Source organism: Ovis canadensis, chromosome 16 (genome assembly GCF_042477335.2).
Source record: "Ovis canadensis isolate MfBH-ARS-UI-01 breed Bighorn chromosome 16, ARS-UI_OviCan_v2, whole genome shotgun sequence".
Lineage (NCBI taxonomy): Eukaryota > Metazoa > Chordata > Mammalia > Artiodactyla > Bovidae > Ovis > Ovis canadensis.
In genome coordinates, this window is record NC_091260.1 from 41311146 (window position 1) to 41327545 (window position 16400).

General features: G+C 36.8%; 1 protein-coding gene across 3 annotated transcripts in view; it reads right to left on the reverse strand.

The window, feature by feature from the left end:
- Positions 1–4434: 4434 nt before the first annotated feature.
- Positions 4435–16400, reverse strand: part of PARP8 (poly(ADP-ribose) polymerase family member 8) — a 192153-nt gene continuing 180187 nt past the window's right edge. For all 3 annotated transcript variants that reach the window (XM_069556386.1, XM_069556384.1, XM_069556385.1), the window contains one exon: positions 4435–4811. In XM_069556386.1, coding sequence (XP_069412487.1) covers positions 4709–4811 — 103 coding nt within the window. In that variant the 3' untranslated portion in view covers positions 4435–4708. The remainder of the gene's footprint in view (positions 4812–16400) is intronic.

Genomic DNA, 16400 nt, shown 5'->3' on the forward strand with positions numbered 1-16400 from the left:
ATGGTATTCACATGACCAAATAAATCTATCACAACTATTAATAGTTGGGGGAATATTGGCAAGAAGAGTGTTTCTTTTATTTGCTCTTATTTTAAAAGTATTTTTAAGTAAAAAGGGCAGCATCATTTTTAGAGTTTGTTGAGAACTTCAAATATCTAGTCCCCAGAAGCAAGATTCATCATGAGGAATATCTAAGGCCTAACCGAGTTTTCAAAATAGTGCCCACATATACCATACTTGTTGAACAAATTCAGATTTATTGAAAGTAAACATTTACATTGGCTACAATGTTAAAACTATTACAAAGCTGGATAAAAGAGGCTTAAGTAGCAATAGAAAGCAAGTGCAGTAAAAAGTGAATAGAGAAAATATTTGGCCTTAGTGATCTTTTGGCAGTATTTACATTATGTACATATTGTTAAATATTTATAGTAACTCTAAGGCACCAAAGGCTAAATAGCAGGTTGCAATACTATTTTGTGCACAGAAGTCAATAAATTTATTGTAAAGAAGGCTGTAGAGTTAAAGAAACATAGGCATGTCTTAATGTTTACATAAAGGAGTGGCTGCATTTTTTAAAATCTCAAATGATACATTAAATATTGGGCAATTGAAGAAATTATTTTCAGGACATTAAATTATGTTGACTATGTAAATAAGCACTATTTTTTACTGACTTGCTGGTAAATGTGTAATGCAATCTATTCTTCAACACAGCTTTTTCACACTCATGGATATGTTTTGTCTAAAAACTATCTGAAATTCCTTTGAACTACAAAAACTTATCCTAATATATCAGAGTGTATACAAAATTCCCAGGAAAAATTTACTGGGTAATAATATACATCAAATTTATAATCTGACAAAAATTTAGCAGGCATTCAACGCGAGAATATTTGAATATTCAATCTGCCATTCTGGTATAGCAGTTGGGTATTTTAATCCTTTAATTGTTAAGAGTGGGCAATTTTTTGCAGCTTCAGGTAAATGGACATAAAATTGACCCATGTAGAAAACCAGTCTTAAAGGGAACTAATTATCTTTAAATTTTGCAGATTGAAACCCCTTCACATAACTCACTGAGTGATAACTATGTTATTCATCATTGGTGACTGAAATATCCATATTACCGTACTGTCAAGAGGTAATTGATAACAAAGATCCAGCATGGTCTTGACTGTTTAATTACTTGATCACTTCTATTTGTAAAATTTTATTTGATCCTTATACTGGAAACCCAGTTTATCTTAACAGACATTCTATCATTCGTCCTGAGGTAGTATTATAATGAAGAATTCAGCAGGACCATAGAATAACATATTTTTAAAATGTGCTTCAAGTGCCACCATGAAATCCATATATTTAGATGGCAGACAGTCCAAGGTTGAATGTCCCTTCATGACATACTAAATCACTGTCTGATGAAGTCATTCAAACTTTAACAAGGATGATGAAGTCTTCCTTAGAATTTTCTAAAACCCCATGCCCTAAGGCAAATTATGGTATTACAGTATAAAGTACTGTTAAAATTCTTTCAGTGATAGTAAAGATTCATAGACTTACATATTAAAAGTTTCCTTTCTTTTAGCTAAGGGGAGAATAATCGAGAGATTTCTTTTCTAAACTCTTAAATTTTTGAATGAGAAATATCATAGCATTAAAATAGCTTGCCTAAGTTTCTTGTATCACATAGTATTTGAGAATGAATTTAAGGAGGTGACACTCTTACATTTAAATTTTAAATTTAAAAACCACCTTCAAATCCAATATTTGACTGAGATTTGTTGAGCAACAAAATAAAAATAATTGTAACAGAATACAATTTAAGGCATCAAAGACCTCATCATAATGTATTTTATAGCACAAGGCTATAAGTATATTATTACTGTTTTTCTCTTCTTGAATGTTTGATCATTTTCTTCTCTTCTTAAATACACTGGACAATGACAGAGGAGGAATTATTCATAGTGAAATGTTTACAAAATCAGTAATGCAGGAAAAAAAAAAGTAGAACTAATAAATTAAGGCTCTTCTTCCCCTACTTTAAGAATTAAAATAAATGATTGCTTTTGCTCAGTGAGTTAATATTAAGCAGTAATGGCTACATCAATAATGTAACTATTACAAAGCATCAGTGAACAGACTTCAAATGATTATAGAAGAACAACACAATATCACATATTTGGAATCATCAAATAAGTCAAAAGATAATTTCTTAAAAGAAGTGACTGAATCAAGGCGTGATAATTTTTAAACTTCTAAATTTAAAGGACCTGCTTGGATTTTGAAAGCACGATATTCATCTACTAATAGGTATTGAAATTAGATTCTGTAGAAATAAAGATAAGCATCAGTATACTATAGTATTCCCAACATCAAAAGTCCAATTAAAAGACTGGATTTTGGACTGTTGATTTAAATATTTACTTTTAGAATATTGGCTTAAAAAGGCTCTGACAATTTTTCAAAAAAAATTAAAATCTGTCAGTCTGCCTTGCAAAAGCATTCAATTGATTATCATTAGAAGACATTATCATAAAAGATGTCTATTATCTGTAATAATTTAGTAGGCATTAAAGCTATCAATTACTTCCCTTGCTCTGTTAGCTGAATCTACTTTCATACTTCAGTTGATAGTAGAAGTTTGTATTATGACGTTTTATCTCCTCTAAATAGTCTCCCTTGAGTCCTCCAAGCTCCCTTTCCAGTTCAGCTTCTAACACTACACTCCTAACTCATCACTCAACTGTTAAATAAACCCTTACTGGATTGGTGATTTTTAAATTATGCTTGGAGGTACTACAGATAGTTTTTGGAGGTGCCTCAGTGGTCCTAGTGGCCAAACATATGCAGTTTCAGGATTTCAATTTCCAAATTCTGCTATTACAGCCTTGTATTTATGTCATATATATGAATGTCCCACAAAATTATTTTGAAAAAGTAATTTTTTTTACTTTTGTTACTTTTTAAAACACAGTAAAGGGACTTGGGAGACTATGGGAGTCATGGCAGAAAGAAGCAAGTAGTCCTCTTGTCCCATGTAAAGACTTCAAATATCCCGTCACAGAAGACTGAATAAGATACTGTATCTTGGCCCTACCATACCAATATTATCCTTCAGTCTGGCCTTGAGTTCAGAGGCACAAGTCAAAACAGATCAATATTTTAAGTGGATCCTATCACAATGATGAATATCCCAACCACTTCAAGTCTATCTTGGCAGAAATAAGTGGCATATCAATTATTTACAATATAAGAAAACAAATGATTAAGAAATGCTTCCTAGATGGCAACCCTTAACAATGTGGATGACCTTTGTTCTCACCTTTTATACCAAAGGAAGCACAGAATTTATAATATTATACTTGCAAATGAGTGTACATTTAAAATTTTTTCTTTTTGAACAGAGTCAGATATGAGCCTTGATTCAGGGTTTGAATAGAGTGGCAGACTTGCTAATTAAACTGCTCTCATGAATGGCCTTATTCCAAAAACATCATGCAGGAAAATCAACACTGTCAATTAAAACTTGTAATGAATAAGAACTTAGGATCCAAAGAAACAGAAATGGTTTTGATGAGCACATGACTTGAAAGAGAATGCTGAGAGCTGGTGTTATTGTTCTCTGTAAACGTATTCATATTCTTTTAATATAAAAGAAATTTCGAAGTTTGTCTTCTTTCTCAACATGAAAAACAAACTAAGCACAGGTCTTAAATGAAAAAATATAAAAAGGCTGGTGTGGTATAAATAAATGTAAAAAACATTCCATTGTAGGAAATAAAAATATATATACTGTTTGGTTAAATTCAAGGTCTTTCTTTTAAACATATGATCATTCAAATACAGATTTAGTCCACCAGGGGTGTCTACATACCCCAGATTACAACATTAAAATGTTATAAAGAGTTTAACTGAAAGAAAAATTCTTTAAACAAATAGAAAATTTGTTTGCAAATATTTTCAGTGAATGAATGGTGATGAATTTGGCTCATATCTTGCTTTATGTCCGGAGAGAATATTATTTTCTTTCCATTGAATGAGAACAGAACTGTGGAGCTATGCCATCTTTGTTGTTAAAATACATATATGTGTAGATACACACATATATGCACAATCAGACATTTGATGCATGAATCTATAGATACATATATTACATACTTTTAGGCAAAGCGCTACATCTAAAGACCTAATTGTTTTTATATAAGGAAAAATAACAGATTAGGAAACATCCCTCCCCAAAACATTTGAACTTTCATACTGCTAATTATATAGCACATCAGAATGGGCAAACATTATACTTATTGCAAAGTCTCTTATAGATTTAGACGCCATTATAAAATGCTTTCAATTCTCTTTTGGTACCCTAAGATGTCGGTATATAATATTAAATTTCCAATTAGAGAGTTTAATATAAAAATATCAGCACAAAACTGTTTTTTCAATCTGTTTATTGTGTGAGGAACCCAAACTTCAGTTTAAGTGCTGTTGTAATTTTATTACTAGATTCCATAACCCTACAATTGATAAATTATATACCATTTTAGGTATTTAATGATATACTTAGAAATACTAAGAAAAAAATCAGTATTCAAAGGGTTAATTTTGTTTATAATAACAATAAATTATTTTATCATCTTCTTCAGTTCAAAATCCAGCTTTGAACCCGAGGAAGGCTTTCAAATCATGTTAATTAAATGGTGGTCCTTTAACCAGTAGCAGTTTGATTACCAATTACTCGAAGGATCTCTTTGTGAATGCCTCCTTCTTGTGTGTTAATATTTGCGTCTCCCACTTGGCCATCTTCATAGCTAAAACACAAAAACATAAAACATTCAAAAAGATGAAACATTCAAGAACATTTTCAGAGCACTTAAGACAGCTTAGAAATGCTATCTGTACCTAAAGTACAGTCCAAAGGAATCAAGAGAAAGACGATTCTCAGTTATATTTAATAACAGGATCACATTACTAAATGCAGAAAAGGTCACATGACTAAACACATGATTATTCCACATCATGCCCTGATTTACCCCTTCATTTTAAATTTTAACCCCCCATAAAGCATTGCTTGAATGGAGGAAGCATCCCAGTGTCTTTGGCCCTGCAAACATTTCCCACAGCAGTTGTTATCTGAAGCCTGCTGAGAAAGAGCATACTGACTTCAGTTTTATGTTCTTTGGTTTCTTGACTTCTTTGCTCCACTCCTACTTCAATTATTTCTTTATTTTCTGATCAGTAACACTCTCAGAAAAATCACCTTACCTTCTACCATTGCTCCTGCGGGATTCTTGCCTTTTAATTACTATTCGGTTGTAATCAGTGCTGGTTTTTTTTTTTTTTTTCTTACCACTGGTTGCTGTATTTAGTCCAACTAAAACGCTATTCTTATTTATGCTGGTACTACACATAAGAAAGCAAGTCTGCCAAGTTTAGCTAAGCAATAGAAGTGAAAATTCAACATTAAAAGACAGTGATAACTAAGTCCTTTAGAAAGACATAATTACATTTTAGATGATAATTCATTTCCTCAAATAAACTAACTTGGGCAATAAGAATTTCCCAAGAATGAATTTTTAAACTTCCATGATAACATTCAGAGTAGAATAAGTAATGAATTAATTTTACTTCATAAAAATGACTTCAAGACAGAAGCTTTAGAGGAGTGGTAATTACTTCAAAATAGATAACCAGGGGTGTAAGCACAAAGTCTCAGAGATTAATGTGTGCCACTGTCTTTTTCTCACCAAACTTAAAATTCTCCTGAAATGGTACAATACAGAAAAATGAAATAAATGACATATAACAATGAGAAGTTAGGTCTTTATATAATCAACTGCTTAAAAACCTAGTGATAACTGCATCTGTATCAAGGTTAAACTCCTACGGGGGCTTCCTTGGTAATGTAGATGGTAAAGAATGTGCCTTTAATGCAGGAGACCCGGGTTTAACCCCTGGGTTGGGAAGATCCCCTGAAGGAAACGGCTACCCACTCCAGTATTCCTGCCTGGAGAATCCCGTGGACAGAGGAGCCTGGCAGGCTACAGTCCATGGGGTCGCAAAGAGTCAGACACAACTGAGAGATTAACACTTTCTTTTTTAAACTCCTACGAAATGGCCCAAGGTTGCCTACTTGGTTAATTCTTACTGTGCAAATACACACATACACGTAAGTATACATAAGCATTCAGTGGTGAAACATTATTGTGAAAAAAGAATAGGATATATGATACAAAGCCCAGTGGTAAATATTTTCTCAGGAGATCAAACAATATTCAGTCATGTCCGACTTTTTATGACCTTATGGACTAGGTTCCTCTGTCCATGGGATTCTCCAGGCAAGAATACTGGAGTGGGTTGCCATGTCCTCCTCCAGGGGATCTTCCTGACTCAGTGGTTGAACCTTCAACTCTTTATGTCTCCTGCATTGGCAGGTGGGTTCTCCACCAGTAGTGCCACCTGAGAAGCCCCTGTTACAAAGTAGAGAATGTGTAAAGCAAAACACTTTAGAATTATCCAGATCTAATCAGGTGTTTCTCAAGAGGCAGGTCAGGTGGTCTGGTATTCCCATCTCTTTCAGAATTTTCCACAGTTGATTGTGATCCACACAGTCAAAGGCTTTGGCATAGTCAATAAAGCAGAAGTAGATGTTTTTCTGGTACTCTCTTGCTTTTTCCATGATCCAGCGGATGTTGGCAATTTGATCTCTGGTTCCTCTGCCTTTTCTAAAACCAGCTTGAACATCAGGGAGTTCACGGTTCACGTACTGTTGAAGCCTGGCTTGGAGAATTTTGAGCATTACTTTACTAGCATGTGACATGAGTGCAATTGTGCGGTAGTTTGAGCATTCTTTGGCATTGCCTCTCTTTGGGATCGGAATGAAAACTGACCTTTTCCAGTCCTGTGGCCACTGCTGAGTTTTCCAAACTTGCTGACATATTGAGTGCAGCACTTTCACAGCATCACCTTTCAGGATTTGAAATAGCTCAATTGGAATTCCATCACCCCCACTAGCTTTGTTCGTAGTGATGCTTTCTAAGGTCCACTTGACTTCACATTCCAAGATGTCTGGCTCTAGATGAGTGATCACACCATCATGATTATCTGGGTCATGAAGATCTTTTTTGTACAGTTCTTCTGTTTATTCTTGCCACCTCTTTTTAATATCTTCTGCTTCTGTTAGGTCCATACCATTTCTGTCCTTTATTGAGCCCATCTTTGCATGAAATGTTCCCTTGGTATCTCTAATTTTCTTGAAGAGATTTCTAGTCTTTCCCATTCTATTGTTTTCCTCTATTTCTTTGCATTGATCGCTGAAGAAGGCTTTCTTATCTCTTCTTGCTATTCTTGAGAAATCTGTATGCAGGTCAGGAAGCAACAGTTAGAACTGGACATGGAACAACAGACTGGTTCCAAATAGGAAAAGGAGTATGTCAAGGCTGTATGTTGTCACCCTGCTTATTTAACTTATATGCAGAGTACATCATGAGAAATGCTGGACTGGAAGAAACACAAGCTGGAATCAAGATTGCCAGGAGAAACATCAATCACCTCAGATATGCAGATGACACCACCCCTATGGCAGAAAGTGAAGAGGAACTAAAAAGCCTCTTGATGAAAGTGAAAGAGGAGAGTAAAAAGTTGGCTTAAAGCTCAACATTCAGAAGATGAAGATCATGGCATCTGGTCCCATCACTTCATGGGAAATAGATGGGGAAACAGTGGAAACAGTGTCAGACTTTATTTTTCTGGGCTCCAAAATCACTGCAGATGGTGACTGCAGCCATGAAATTAAAAGACGCTTACTCCTTGGAAGAAACGTTATGACCAACCTAGATAGCACATTCAAAAGCAGAGACATTACTTTGCCGACTAAGGTCCGCCTAGTCAAGGCTATGGTTTTTCCAGTAGTCATGTATGGATGTGAGAGTTGGACTGTGAAGAAGGCTGAGCACCAAAGAATTGATGGTTTTGAACTGTGGTGTTGGAGAAGACTCTTGAGAGTCCCTTGGACTGCAAGGAGATCCAACCAGTCCATTCTGAAGGAGATCAGCCCTGGGATTTCTTTGGAAGAAATGATGCTAAAGCTGAAACTCCAGTACTTTGGCCACCTCATGTGAAGAGTTGACTCACTGGAAAAGACTCTGATGCTGAGAGGGATTGGGGGCAGGAGGAGAAAGGGACAACAGAGGATGAGATGGCTGGATGGCATCACGGACTCGATGGACGTGAGTCTGGGTGAACTCTGGGAGTTCGTGATGGACAGGGAGGCCTGGCGTGCTGCGATTCATGGGGTCGCAAAGAGTCAGACACGACTGAGCGACTGAACTGAACTGAACTGAACTGAATCAGGTGTTTTGAAGCAAACCGTGTAGAAATATATTTTATTGGCCAAGTAGAATATGTTAGTCTTGTTTTTGTATAAATTCTGGCTACTCACTGGATCAAGAGTAGGTTGAGCCATCCATAATTCTGAGTAAGGCTGGGGAAGCAACCTGGTTTACAGGCTCAGCCCAAAGGAGATAATGGTGCTTTACCAAACCAACTGAGCTAGCTCCTCTAGGATACAGATATGGAAAACTTTTTAAAGAGACTGACAAAAAGAGTATAAAGCAGACACAAAGAAAACCATATTGCTTTGAGAGAAGTGGGAAGAATGGCAGGTCCTAGAATTGTTTTGTTCTTGATGACTTTCCAATTTCAGGTACCAGTCCACTGTGTAATTCCAGCCTAAATTTCCTCATAGGAGATTATGTCTGTCTTATCTCTATGGTACTTTGGGTATAGTCAACACACCTACTGTGTCCTCTGTGCTTTGGATACAGTGTTGAGTAAAATATGCTCATCTTAATAGATATCCCAGCCTACATCTCTCTTCTTTTCAATTTAAAGTGGATGTTGATTAAAATTTTTCTATAATACATCATAATTTCCATTTTCTCCTTAACCTACCACAATTATTCTTCAGGTCCTATTACTATCCTGAAAAATACTGACAATGGTTGCCCACGGCAATCAGAAGACTATATCCACTATGTCCGCAGCATGGGATACAGTTGATGGCTCTTTTTCGTGAAGCTGTATCATCTCTTTCCTCCTTAGTCGGCCCTTTGATTATTAATTCTCAGTCTCCTTCATTGCATTTTCTTCCCTAACCTCCCATTTTAATGCTGGTTTTATTCACAATTCACTCCTCAGTGTTCTTTCTTTTCATGATATGCAAATTCACTTTAGTTTCTCCCACTGTTGTTACTATCAGCCACTTGCTGACTCCTAAAACTGTATCTCCAATCCTTACATCTTGCCCTAACTATACAGTTCCTACAGAAATCACAGAGGTGGTGTATTTAAAACCGAATTTAATTTCTTAATTCAAAACTGACTGCTCTTTTCTATTCTGTCAATCTTTAAACTTGAAGTACTACCATCTATCAGGAATAACAGGAAAACCAGTTATTCTTGGTCATTCCATGTGCCCAAATCCAATAAGTCATCCAGCTATCTCACTTACAGTTTCCTACTTATTCTCACTTGCAACTTCTCTCAATCTGACGCCATCAACTTCATTTAGGCCTTCATTGGTAAACAAATCTAGTGGTAAAGAATTCGATTGCCAATGCAGGAGATGCAAGAGACTTGAGTTTGACACCTGGGTTGGGAAGATCCCCTGTGGTAGGAAATGGCAACCCACTCCAATATTCTGGGCCTGGTAAGTGTCATGGACAGAGGAGCCAGTGGGCTACAGTCCATGGGGTCACAGAGTAGGACACAACCAAGCGCACTATACACACTATTCATCTAAATGAGTGATTTTCAAGTTGCAGGTTGTATATAGTTAGCAGGCTCTGAAATTGATTTAGGTTGTGCAGCCTAGAATTTTTCAATGAAATTAGAATAGAGAAGGGCAGTAAGTACCAATCAAAGTAAGATTGTTCTTTCCCTGGTCACAATGTCAAATACATTTCTTTTTGTAGTGAGAAACGCTGATCTAGGCTATTGTATAAACATTGTAACAAGTCTTTCTAGCTGTACACTTATCCCCACCATCCCTCCTACAAGACTATTCTCTGCCCTGCTAGCGTGATGCAGATGGCCTTCGCTTCACATGTAAAACAAAATCCACCATCAATGCCATTCACACTAGGGTCCTTCATAATCCAAACATAAACTTCCTCTCCAGTCATGCCCCATTACTCTCCCCTCACTCTATTTTCCATTCAGATGGAAGGGTTTTCTGTACCCAAATAAACATTCACTGACACTCGAACAGCCTTTGACGTTATGGAGAGGAGGTGAGACTCACATTCTTTAAATAAACTATAATGATTTAGAGGAAGAACATAGGGGAGAAGAGAACAGAGAGTAAGAATGAGAAATTGAGCTGAAAGTATCAAGAAAAATGCTTATTTTTCCATTATCTGTGAAGCCCACAGGAAGTACAACAGTTGAGGGCTGAAGGATAAAATTGATCAAAGGCATTTGGGTGTCTGAAACTATGAAGCTTATATAATAATAAAGGAAAACCCAACTACCATTTGAATTAGTCAACCAGCAGGGCTTAGATACATGAATTACTAGTGGCATTAGAGCATTTACTATAATATAGCATATAAACTATTTTGCAGTTATTATTACTGTAGACAAACACTAAGTTGTTAACATAAAACTGAAGTTTACTTACGTCTAGAAAGCAACAGAATTTTAAAAAGAAATAGAGCAAGAATGATATCAACAGGGAAGTGATACACTTGAGTGGGGGTTTCTGAAGAAGGAAATATGAAATTATCTGCAAGAAGACAAAAATTACTTATGTTATTAGTGATATAAAAAGTGTGAAAGTGTTGGTTGCTCAAGTGTGGGCAACTCTTGGCGACTCCATGGACTATGGCCAGCCAGGCTCCTCCGTCTACGGGATTCTCCATGCAAGGATACCGGGATGGGTTGCCATTTCCTTCTCCAGGTGATCTTCCTGACCCAGAGATCAAATCTGGGTCTCTCGCTGCATTGGCAGGATTCTTTACCACTGGCACCACCTGGGAAGCCCATAGCAGCTTTGGGACAGTTTTAAGATTGGTACACATACATGTGTTTTCTGATTTCCTAAATCTGGAATTCAGAAATGGTAGTACTGCTTTTCATTAGCTGCAGAGAGGAGAGATTCACTGTGAACTGAATGACATTCAGCACGTCTCCAAAGTTCCTGTAAGAAATCTGATGCTGTAAGTGCACTGTCTACTTCACAGCCCATGTTGAAATTTCTTGATTAAGTTAAAACATTCAGTCTTTTGTCATTGCTTTCATTCAATATGTATTAAGTGTTTCTGCACAAGACACGAGATTCCCAAACACAGACAGAATTTGCATTTTACTAGGGGAGATAATAGAGTTATGCAATTAACTGGAGGACAAGGCAGCCTGGGTGAACAAAGAAAGGGCAAGCAGAACTCACAGTAAAGACAGATATCCTCTCTGACTGAGACACCGGGAAAGGCCCCATGGGAAAGACCATATCGTTAAGCCTGGAAAGGCTGACTAAAGGCTGAACTGGTGAGAAGGCCAAGCACTGGTACTGACTGAGCAAAGGCACAGTGAATGGGAAAAACAATTCCAAGTTTTTTCAAGGAATGGCTTGGAAAGTAATTTTATTCAATGAGTGGTTTATATGGATAATTGAAGTCAAGTCAGATGGGCACCATGTTGCAGAATGCCTTTTGTTGTTGTTGTTAATAACTATTAGCCTTCATGAGCAAGGAATAATCAAACTCTCCTTTTGGAAAAATAATGTGGTATAAATTGTATGATCTTATTAACCATTGTTAACTCTAAGGGGGGAATATGGTGGGTGACTGTCTCTCTTTTAACTTGCTTTTGATTTCAGTTTCTGTACATTGAACAGGTACCACTAGTATAATAATGGCAATGTTTTTTTATAATCTGGCAGTATAAAAAATAAGTTAGGAGCAATGAAGAAAGCAGAAGCATGGAAAATAACTAGCAATCTCCTGGTGTACTGCAGGGAGTTTACGATACACATGGAAACAAATGTGTTCACAGAAGAAAATCATGAAAAGATGTTCTTGGGAACTGATGACTAGCAAGCAACGAAAAAGAAACTGAAAGCACAGCTCAGGTTCCAAGTCTCCTTGATGTATGAAGTGACTGCAGAGATGGAGGAAGTTGTGAAAGCACCTAGGGGATTTAGCAATAACAGGGTTCCCTTTGTACATAAAGATTTGAAAATTAGTCGACTTTGGAGGGGAGGGAAATATACAGCAAGCAGTTATAAAATTGGCATTTCATTCATTCCTACTGATCTGCCAAGCACTATGCTAGTGAGCTATGCAGTCCCCAATCTCAAGAGGCATACAGAGGAGTAATGGAGGAGACAATAAATAAAAAGAACAATCCAATCATAGAAACACATCCAAGGTGTTATATAGTAACAAAAAGGAGAAAGCACAAAGGCATCAAGAGAAGTTTCTGGGAGGAGGGAATATATACATTAAGATTTAAAAGAGCAGTGGGAATTAGACAGACAATATTGAAGAGATAGGCAATAGGGAAAAGAATGAAAGAGAGGATCCAAACTTAATGAAGAAAGGAAAGAAGAACAGCATGGAGTGCGGAAATCCCAGCATACAGGTCAGGTTGCACAGCGTAACATCCCAGGTGTGAAACAGGGGCCAGTGGAAAATGATGGGCCATGCAGCTGGGCATCTCTTCCTCCTTCAACCCAGTGGTGTTGAAAAAAAGAACAAAGCATCAAGGAGTCAGTTGGTTCCCTTTGTAAAGGAGACTGGACTTCATCTTATAAGCAGTAAGCAGCTATCAAAGACTTTTAAGTAGGGGAGTGATGTGGCAGTTTCAATCTTGGAAAGAGATCTGAGTTAGAGACAGAGAAATTGGATTTATTACAGACTGGGGATGAAGCAAAGCTCTCAGATCGTATCAGTTTGATGTCACACAGCTTATGTCACTGAGCCATGACTGAAACTTCATAAATAAGCTGTCTCCTTGCTATGTTCCCATTTAAACACTGTGTATTTTTTTGCAAAATCATGGTGCAATGTATCTCTTATTTCTCAAAATAGCCATTCTACAGTTCTTATTTCATAAACTTTTCTTATAGCTACCTTTTAAAGATATATTTCAAACTCTGACCTAAAATAAAAACCATACATATTCCAAAATATTTTCCTTTTTGTGCTCCCCCCGCTTTTTGTTCATTAAAAATTTACTGAAAAGCAGCTGTGTATCATATACCATGCAAGCTGATTCAGGGCATGCAGGGCAGTAAAAAACAAAAACCAAAAAACAACAACAATAGGAGTTTTGCCCTTTAAGAGTTAACATATAGCCTCATGAAAGAGTCAGACACAACGAATAAACTGAATTTAAATGTAAGTTCTGCACTCAGCTGTAGGAATACCAGGAAGAGAGGTTAATTTTTATTAGGAGCTTCATGGAAGAGGTGGTATTTGAGCTAGACCTTAAAAAGTAGATTTAGATAGGAATTTCTGAAATTTAGCACAGATACCTGCTTCACTCCAGAAACTGAAAATACCCCACATCTCTTTTCTGCAGATGGTCTGTTTTATTTTGTCCTTCCAGCTCTTAAATTTCCGAACATCTTGAAATATTTTGAAAATATATACCTTATATTGATATGACAAAGAAAATACAATAACAGATCATTTGCAAATCTTTCTGCTCTAAATCAAAGAACCATAGAAGCATTAAACATTTAGGTTGTAACATCAGATAGAAAGATACAAAAACCTGGCAGTTCTTAAAGTGTCCTTGGTCCCGAGTAGCTGAGGGAGAAGATACACTCCCATCTCTACAAGTTTTCACTATGGCAGCAATGGGGGTAGTGTACATGGGGTGCCCATGGCTCTAGATGCACCCAATCAATTGCCTTCTCTTGGATTTTATAATTTAGTCCCATTTACAGAAAATATCAATACTAAGTTTTCCTCTCCAGCTTTAAAATCCCCATTTACTGTGAAATAAACATTTTTGTTGTATATGACCAGAGCACAATGTAGTTTTCACATGCCCTGTTTAAGCCCAAATTCTGGCCCTTTAAAAACAGCTGCCTGCTTTCTACATATTGACATTAATGTCTTTGTGCACATGAGTCTCAAGATCAGTAACAAAATCAAGCTTTAGCTTGATCAATTCCTAGACACTCAAAACTGGCTGGAACCTGTTCTTAAAATCTGAATTACTACATTTTGCCTGAAGCATATATATTTGGTTAAGTTTATTCATTTTTGGAATTTTCCAACAAAATTTTTTTCAAACACCTTATTCTTCTGTTTTCCCTACCTGATATGTCCTTTAAATTTTACTTTAAATTTCTTCTGATGCCCTAATCCCTAAAATTTCTCCTGTTTCCCCCTCAGCCTCTGCTATTGTTTACTTCTTGGGAAGAATATGATTAGGATATCACACAGCTGTTTTATTTTCTCCTTCATTCTGGAAATCAGATTAACATGGAATTTATTATAATTCACTACTTTATGTCCTAGTCATCAGGAAAAGTTCCTAACTAGAAATCACACAATGTGTAAAATAAATAAATAAGAACAGAAATTTAGTTTCTGTCTGATTACAGAATATTTGTGAAAACTCATTTTTTCTCCTCAATTTATTTTTTTCCTAGATGGTACCACTCACTAGGGAGGCACATCACTAGTAGAAGTCTGTGATTATATCTTTTATAAAGAAAGAAACTGATGGTTGTAATTAGAATGTACATTCATTAGTGAATGGATTTTCCTTTTGATGTGTTTTGAATCTTATCAGTTTTCCTTAATTAGTCTCTTCTCTCCTGAGGGATGAAGGATGAAATCTCATTTATGTTTATAACAAAATGAAAATCATTACCTTAATAGAATTTTTCCCTCTGTATTATTTGGAAAATATCTGAGGATACTGAAAGTATTTTCTTCTCTTGTCTTCAGATGGTCTTTCCTCATTTTTTTCTTATGAAATACAGAAATCCTTCTCTCCAGTCAATATCCACACATGTGCCCTACTGATTTAGTTTAGATATAATTTGTGTAAAACTGCAAAGAAATAATACTACTTCTGAGTACTTCCATATCTAAAGTTGTTTATTTAGCTCAACAAATTTGAATTTTAGCATAACACTAAATGGGGCTTCCCAGGTGGCGCTAGTGGTAAAGAACCTGTCTGACAATACAGGAGACACAGTTCAATCTCTGGGTGGAGAAGATCTCCTGGAGAAGGGAATGGTAACCCACTCCAGTATTCTTGCCTGGAGAATCATGGACAGAGGAGCCTGGCAGGCTACAGTCAATGGGATCACGAAGAGTTGGGACACGACTGAAGCAACTTAGCACACATAACACTAAAAGGAATAGATTAACTAATTAGTGACAGGTTAAGGAAAGGACTCTGGAGTTACTATTCCATCAAAATTTCCAGCTCACACTCACTGAAAAACTTTGTGATTGGAGATGTCTTTTAGAAAGTCAATCTTCTAACAATGAATAAGAAACAATATGAGCAAGAAAGATGAAAGGAAAAAAAATATTCAATGACTGCCTTCCACAAGAGACCTGTGCTGTGCTATAACTTCATCTGAATTATAACCTTAAAAAGCAGATGCTTTCCTGGGAGCCTCCAGAGCCATGGACCACCCTTCTCTACCTTGCCTTTGGCCCCAGGAGGCTGACCGTATGGACTTGATCAATAATTTCCCTTGCCCTCTAGTTTCCGGTGGAGTTTGGCCAATGCGGTGTCCCAGCAGGGTGCTGGCAGGAGGGCAACATCAAGGTTTTGCTTGGTTCCACCCCACAAGGGCCCCCTGGACTGCCTACGTCTCTGAATTGACGGCCATGACTCCTTTCATGGAGCCACGATCAACTAGAAATGACTCTCCTAACAGGTTCTCATAACCGCTTTCTCTTCTTGTCTTTAGGGACTGGAGGATGTATAACAGCTCTGGTGCTACTAGATCCAGGCTATTGTTCTACCTATGATTTCTCAATAACCACACTTTTGTAAGTAATCTAATGTGTATATCTACCTAGATACGTATAAGATGTATGTATATGTATGTATGTATATGTACACTTATATACACATGTATACATACACATGGGGCCTTCCCTGGTGGCTTAATGCTAAAGAACCTGCCTGCCAATGCAGGAGATGTGGGTTTGATCCCTGGGTCGGGAAGATCCCCTGGAGTAGGAAATGGCAATCCACTTCAGTATTCTTGTCTGAAAAATTCCATGGACAGAGGAGCCTGGCGGACGAAAGTCCATGGGGTCCCAAAAGAGTCAGACGTGACTTAGCAACCAAACAACACAATACACACATACACAGGGGTTAAAGAGACTGTGTTTTGCTTCAAATCTTCTAAG